The following is a 7,138-nucleotide window of genomic DNA, read 5'->3' as shown; positions in this document are numbered from 1 at the left end:
CGTGTCCCTGTGTGGGTGCCCATGTGTGGGTGCCCCTGTTCAGGTGTCCCTGCATGGCTGCCCCTGCATGGCTGCCCCTGTGCAGGTGTCCCTGCATGGGTGCCCCTGCATGGGTGCCCCTGGGTTGGTGTCTCTGCATGGCTGCCCCTGCGTGGGTGCCCCTGTTCGGGTGTCCCTGCATGGCTGCCCGTATGGGTGCCCCTGTGCGAGTGTCCCTGTGCGAGTGTCCCTGCATGGCTGCCCCTGCATGGGTGCCCCTGGGTTGGTGTCTCTGCATGGCTGCCCCTGCGTGGGTGCCCCTGTTCGGGTGTCCCTGCATGGCTGCCCCTGCGTGGGTGCCCCTCTTCGGGTGTCCCTGCATGGCTGCCCGTGTGGGTGCCCCTGTGCGAGTGTCCCTGTGCGAGTGTCCCTGCATGGGTGCCCATGCATGGCTGCCCCTGCATGGGTGCCCCTGTGTTGGTGTCTCTGCATGGGTGCCCCTGCGTGGGTGCCCCTGTTCGGGTGCCCCTGCCCGGGTGTCCCTGCGTGGCTGCCCCTGCCCGGGTGCCCCTGGGCGGGTGCCGGGGTGCAGCTCCGCGCGGGGTGGGGGGTTACGGCGCCGTTTCCGCAGCCGGGCGCAGCCCGCGGGCCCGGCCGGGCGCGGGGGCTCCCTCCCGCCGGGCCCCGTGTCCGGGAGCGGGGGCAGAGCCCCATCCCCGCCGCGGGGCCGCTCCGGCCGGGGGTGCCGCCGCCGCCAGGTACGGGCCCGGGGCTCGGCGGGGCGGGGGCTCGGGTGCCCGCTGCCCGGTGCCGCGGCGGTGACAGCCGGGGGCGGGCGGGCCGGGGCCGGGGGCGGGGGGCCCGGCCGAGTTCCTGCCTCCTCGGGAACAAAGGGAACTCTGTCTCGGCATCTGTCACCGCCGCCCACCCAAAACTTTTCGCCGCGCCTCGGCCGCCCGCCCCGCCGCCGCGGGAGGCTCCCGCCGCACCCCCGGCACCGGCACCGGAGCGGCGGCGGCGGCGGCGCGACCCCGGCGCGGCCCATGCAAGGGCCGAGGCGGCGGCGGCGGCGGCCCGGGGGTAAGAGCGCAGCCGGGGCGGGCGGCAAACATGGAGTCCCGGCCGGGCTGCGGGCGCGGCGGGCCGGGCCGGGCCGGGCCGGGGGCGCGGGGCGGCGCGGAGCGGGGCCCCGCCGCCTTTGTGCGGGCCGGGCCGGGCCGGGCCGGGAGCCGCCCCCGGCGTGAAAAAGTTCGTGGGAGTCGCGGGTGGGCGCGCTCGGGCGGGTTTTGTTCCCGTTCCGCGTCCTCCCGAACTTGGCCGATGTTGTTTGTTCGGTCGGGGCTGTGCCGGGGCCGGTTTCTGCCGCTCGCGGGGGTGCGGCGCTGGGGGCCGCGGGCCAGCTCCCAGCTCCCTCGGTCTTTCTCCTTCGCCTCCCGCGGAGGGGGGGGTGTGGGCCGGGGCTGGCCGCTTCCCCCGGCTTTGTGTCCGCGGCGGGCAGGGGCCCCGGCGCCGCGCTACCTGTTGCGGCCGGAGGGGCGGCGGGGCCCGGCCGGGCCCGCACCGCCGAGCCGAGCCGAGCCGAGCCGAGCCGAGCCGAGCCGAGCCGAGCCCCGCCGAGCCCCGCCGAGCCCCCGGCCCGCCCGGCCCCTGACAGCAGCGCGGGGAAGCCGCCCCCCGCCGCCGTCCCCGCGCACAATGACCCCGCGTGGTTCCTTCCCCCCGCAGCCCCTCCGGCTTCCCAGCCCCGGCCTTTCTCTCCCGCTGAGACTTCTCTTACTTTCCACCCCCCCCCCCCCAACACTTGGGCTTCCCCTGCCCGCGGCCCCCCCCCCACCCCCACCCCGAGCCCCACTTCGCGCCCCGGGCCGTGCGGGCTCCGCGGAGCTCCGGGGGCTCCGTTCAGGGCGAACGGCGGTGCCGTGGGCTGTAGCTTCTCCTCCCCCCGGGGGGGCCCTCTGCCTCTGGATTAGCCCCCCCCCCGGCCGGGCGAGGAGGGGGTGAGCCGCCCTGCACCCCCGAGGCGGTGTGGGGGGGGTCTGTGGCCCTGTCCCCCCCCCGCTCCCCCGGCCGGCCGATGCCTGATGCTTTGCTCTTCGGTTTCCACCTTGCCAGGCTTTAACCAGGAGAGATCTGCGGGCAGCTCCACCATGTCGGATAGCGACCTCGGGGAGGACGACAGCGCCACGTCCCCGGACCCCTCGCAGTCCAACAAGAGGAAGAGAAGGGGCAACCTCCCCAAGGAGTCCGTGAAGATCCTCCGGGACTGGCTGTACGAGCACCGCTTCAATGCCTACCCCTCCGAGCAGGAGAAGCTCAGCCTCTCGGGGCAGACCAGCCTCTCCGTGCTGCAGGTAGGAGCCAGTCCCCCACGCGCTGGGGACACCTCTGCCACGGTGCTTGGGGCGGGCCGGACCGGGAGAACCCCACTGAAGATCCCACAGAACCGGGCACGCTGGAACCACTTGCCTCTGAAGGGCAGCAAGGAGGCAAGGGAGGGAATGGCCGGGAAGCAAAGTCACCTTTTTGGTGGCAGCCTCTTTTTGGGAGAGGCCTGAGCCGCAGGGACCAGTTTTATGGCAGTGCTGGAGCAGGGCTTTTTGGCCGGCCGGAAGATGGAGGGACCGGGATGGGGACAAGCTAAGCAACACCCTGTTGTTAGTAAAAGCCGCCATGGGTGGGAGGGTTCCAGGGGGGTGCTGCTTCATCCCGTTGCCCTGGGCACCCCTCGGCAGCAGGGCCAGGGCTCTCACCCCCCTGCACGCAGAGCTGGGCAGGGGACGAGCATCCTCGGGGAGAGGGGCTGGGCTGGCCTTTGACCCCAGACGGGCCATTAGCAGCGCTAGGTACTGGCTGTCCCACCTGGTCCCAGTTACACCAGTTGCATTAAGGGGAGGCCAGCCCAGCTGAGGGCTCCTGGGCAGGAGTCCCCCTGCCCCACTCCTGGTTGTGGGCTGATGTTCTCCCTGTGGTGCTGCGATGGGTGCCCGGGCAGGAGCCCTGGCTAGCAGTGGGGGTGAGCAGTGCTCTTCCTTCCAGCTTTGCCGTTCACCCTGCCCGCTGTTAGGGCGGCGGGGAGAACCTGCCTGCAGCCACCCGTCCCTTTGATCCCCGCGAAGGCCGGCAGCCTCCAGGCAGCGGGACCCCTGTGTGCCCAGGGCCCCGTCCCCCCTCTCCCAGCCTGGCAGGGTGGGAGGTGAACGGGGGCTTCGCTCTGTTCTCTGGTTCTGGGGGCACAGCGGGGTGGGAAACAGCCGTTGTGTGCAGGGGAGCAGGCAGCGGCCAGCGGGTTTGCAGCTGAGCACCTCTCCTTGGGACCTCCTCTGCACCCCTGGCTCCTTTCCCTGCGGCTCAGCACAGTCCTGGCCAGCCGTCCCGGCCACGGCCCGGACACCGGTGTGTGGGCAGTGGCTGTCTGGTTTTCTTCTTCTCGGCCGGCAAAGGCAAACTTTCTTTTTCATTTTAATGTATTTCTTTAAACGCTGGCTGTGCAACGGATTTGTGTCCAGGCAGCTGCTCTGAGGGGAAGTTGGTGGTCCTGGGAGGGCTTGAGTCAGAGTGGTGGGGGGAGCAGCGATGGGTTTGGGGCTGTGGGAGTCTGGGCTTGTCCCAGACCGGGGTTGGCATGGCGGTGCCTGGCACGCGAGGGTTTACCCCAGGGCTTGCGGCAGTGGGACCGGTAGGCACCCGGCTGTGCGTGCCCTGAGCTCTTTGGGACCAAGGAGAGTGTTGGCAAGCACGTGGGCTTGTGTTGAGGTGTGGTCTTGCCGTGTGCCGGCTGTCGTCTGCCCCGTGGGACCCCCTGCAGCCAGCGTGTGCCTGGGGAGGAGGCTCCCCCTGTACCCCCAGGCAGGGGGTCCCAGCCCGGTGGCATTTCCCAGGGCCAGCTGAGGGCTGTCACGGGGATTTCTGTCAGTCTCAGGTGATGTAACAGGGCAATGCGGGGGCCGCTCCATCTGACGAGGAGAAGCCTGTTGGAGGTGTGGGACACCCTACAGCAAGGCTGGAGTGGGTGCAGGGTTCGATCCGCCGGTGCCGATCCCACCGCTCCGGGAGCCTCTCCAGTGCAGGGCCACTGGCTGAACCCCCCGCCCCGGTTGTTCCCCTGCCTGGTCCAGTGGCCTGGGGGGGCTGGAGCCAGGCGCTGGTGGCCAGGGGTCAGGAACACAGCAACCCCGGGTCTCCAGGGAGACCGGGAAGCCGTGTGTCCCTTCCAGAAAGTTGGGAGGTACGAAAGCGGTGCCTGGCGAGGCTTCCCGGACAACAGAAGGTTTCCAAGTCCCTGCCCTGCTGTGGGGATGGGCTTTTCCTCCCGGCGGAGGGAATGCCACTCTCTCACGGCGGTGGTGGGGACAGCCGCTGCCCAAAGTGACGGCCCAGTGCGCGCTGGTGGTGGGGCCAAACGATGGCCACGTTTAAAAAAAACAAACAAACAAAAAAAAAGGTGCTTGCCTCAAAACTGAGACGTATCCCAGCTCCCCGGGTGGGTGACGCCGTGCGGTGTCCTGTGGTGTCACCGGTGGTTGTGCATGCCCGTCTCCGTGCCGCGTTCTCCAGAGGGAGTTGAATGCTGGAAGGAGCATGGCGGGGGGGACCGGCAGGATTTTGAGGGGTGTCTCAGTGCTGCGGAGTTGGGCATTTTGTTGGGAGTCCGGCCTTCTGGTTGGGGATTACAGCGGTTGATGGCCATGGGGATCGCAAGATCACGTCAAGGAGACCCGGCTAAGCCTTGCAAGGGAGGGTGTTTGGAAGGGAAAAGGGGGTGAGGCTGGTGTATTTGAGGGTGTTAAATGCCAAATATTGTCTTAAAGACAAAAAAAGGACAGCTGAGATCTTGCTGTGATTAAAGTTGTGGTAAGTTCTCTGTCCCCAGGGGAAATGTTTTACGTAGCTGTTGATTTAGGAAAGGTCAGTCATTTTTTTTGTTCCTGATTTATGCTCTTCTAATTGTTTTCTAGGAAGAAGGCAGTTATTTTAATGGAGCATTTTCTATAAAGATGATGAAACGATACGTGGCCGAGACTGAATACATGGCCGCTGCGTTTCTGAAGGGCTTCCAGAGGTGTAGCCGCCGAGCTCTGCCTCTTTGGCGTGCAGATGTTTGGAAGAACCTTTAAAGTTAGCTGCAACCTCACTTGTTGGCAGAAGGCATGGGAAGGTGTCGATGTACTACCGCAATCCCTGCCAACCCATCAGGGGACGGGGGGCTGCAGCTCTGCGAGCTGATGGTTTTTAGGGTTTTCCATCCATGCTGCTGTCCTGCTGTCTGTCTGCTCCGGGCAGCCTCAGCACTCCCATCCAGGGTGGCATCAGCGTGCGAAGCGTGGCCGGGCACACCGACCTCCGGGGTGGGTTGCCCGGAGAAGGGAGAACTCCTCCCAGACTGGGACCTGCTGGAGTCCGCTGGGCTCCGAGCTGGCTCTGTGCAATGCCACAGCCTCTGGCTGGGAGGACGGCAGCAGCCCCCGGGAGGGTGCTGGGAGCTGCACCCCGCTTTCCCTGCAGGTGGCTGGGCACAGTCAGTTCCAGGGACTTTGGGGCTGTGGTGGGGGACAGCGCTGAGCCCATCCTTCCCCGGGCAGCTCTGCTTGAGAGCTACTGCAGCTCCAGTGGCTCTCTGCAGCCTTGCTCTGGCTTGTGGGGCGGCTCGGCCCCGAAGCTGCCCAGGCTGTTTGTTCAGTGTGCTGGCATGGTGAGCCAGGTGCCGGCAGTGCTGTGGGGGGCTGGCACCCACGCACAGTCCCCACCAGGGAGAGCAGGCAGGGCGGGCTGGCAGACTGAGTAGGAGCGTTGCACCGCGGGCAGCCGGGACAGGGGTGCAGGGAGGAAGGGGCTGCCCCAGGCAGGCAGTGCCAGGCAGGAAGCAGCCGGTGTTGGGGTTTCCGTGGGTGGCTGGGCAACCCCTTCCAGGAGTAGCTCTGCCTCTCCAGAGCCCCACGGGAAGGAGGTGCAGGGCTGGGAGGGAGACCTGGGGTAGCTGGGGTGTGCGGGAGCCGCTTGCTGGGTCTGGGGGGGCTTCTGCTGCCTTGGCTTTGGGCTGCCGTCCCCTGGCCGGTGCTGTGCATGCATGGCAGCCCTGGGCTGACAGCACTGCGCCCCTCTCTCCTCCCAGATCTGCAACTGGTTCATCAACGCCAGGAGGCGGCTGCTCCCCGACATGCTGCGCAAGGACGGGAAGGACCCCAACCAGTTCACTATCTCCCGCCGAGGGGGCAAAGCCGGTGACGTGGTGCTGCCGCGCGGGGCTGCTGCCGGCTCTGGGGTGCTGGTGGTACCTCCCGTGACGGCTGCAGGGGCCTCCAAGATGCTGTCGATGTCCGTGTGCCCACAGGTACTGTGCCACCCCGCCCAGGCGCTGGGCAGCAACCTGACGGTGGTGAGCGCCCACAGCCCCGAGCGGGAGAAGCCCCCCGGCCCGCAGCGAGCGGAGCCGGACCCTGCCCCCAAAGCGCCGCTGGGTGCCACCGGCAGCACCATGACCTTGCTGGCCCGGGCCGAGGCGGCCAGCCCCACCAGCGGACTCTTCAACACGCCGCCCCCCACGCCCCCTGAGCTCTTCGGCGATGACTTCAGCAGCTTCCAGCTGCTGGTGGAGGTGGCGCTGCAGAAGGCGGCCGAGCTGGAGTCGCAGCGGCAGGGTGGGCAGCTGCCCCTCTCGCCTCAGACTGAGCCCCCGGGAGCCTCCGTCTCCAAGTAACCCCCTGGGCCAGGTCCCGCAGGGTGCCCTTCCTTGAGGGGGGTGCCTGACCCTCCCGGCCTCGTGCCACCCATCTGCCTGCACCCCCTGACCAGCTCACCTCGGAAGCGGACTCCTGCCTTCCGTGGGGCTCCGGTCTCTCTGTCAGCCAAGGTGGGGAGAGGAGGGACTGTCCCATCCCGCCATCCTCTTGCTGGGGAGATGCCCCCCCACCTGCTGCCCTTGCCGCTGCCGATGGTGCCCCGGGTGCGCGGGAGGATGCGGCTACTGCAATCTGGCCATTGTGAAAAGACCTTTGCAGCTTTACTGACCTCTCCCTGCCGCGACTGACGGTTACTGTGGAGCTCCCCTTGGAAAACCTGCTGACTTCTTTTTCTCTCTCCTGTAAACAAGGGTCCAGCCAACACCATTTCTTCAGGGAGAGAAAGAGAGAATTTATTTTTTTTTAAAGTTGGTGTCTGTTTT

At 67.6% G+C, this 7,138-nt stretch overlaps 1 protein-coding gene across 1 annotated transcript; it reads left to right on the top strand.

Annotated features, from left to right (window-relative positions):
• The first annotated feature begins 2,111 nt into the window (after positions 1 to 2,111).
• Positions 2,112 to 6,794, top strand: TGIF2 (TGFB induced factor homeobox 2). Its single transcript, XM_059827232.1, has 2 exons — positions 2,112 to 2,330; positions 6,089 to 6,794. The coding sequence occupies exons 1-2, from the start codon at positions 2,127 to 2,129 to the stop codon at positions 6,671 to 6,673; spliced, it is 789 nt and encodes a 262-aa protein (XP_059683215.1). The 5' UTR covers positions 2,112 to 2,126; the 3' UTR covers positions 6,674 to 6,794.
• The last annotated feature ends 344 nt before the right edge of the window (positions 6,795 to 7,138 follow it).

Source organism: Gavia stellata, chromosome 20 (genome assembly GCF_030936135.1).
Source record: "Gavia stellata isolate bGavSte3 chromosome 20, bGavSte3.hap2, whole genome shotgun sequence".
Lineage (NCBI taxonomy): Eukaryota > Metazoa > Chordata > Aves > Gaviiformes > Gaviidae > Gavia > Gavia stellata.
Note: the sequence above shows the minus strand (reverse complement) of the source record. Positions and strands in the feature narration are given on the sequence as shown.

What these genes read in the sequence shown, in the direction of transcription:
- TGIF2 (XM_059827232.1), top strand. Translation starts at nt 2,127, where the DNA reads ATGTCGGATAGCGACCTCGGGGAGGACGACAGCGCCACGTCCCCGGAC. An exon ending in CCAGCCTCTCCGTGCTGCAG is followed by an intron (nt 2,331 to 6,088) that starts GTAGGAGCCAGT and finishes CTCTCCTCCCAG; the next exon opens with ATCTGCAACTGGTTCATCAA.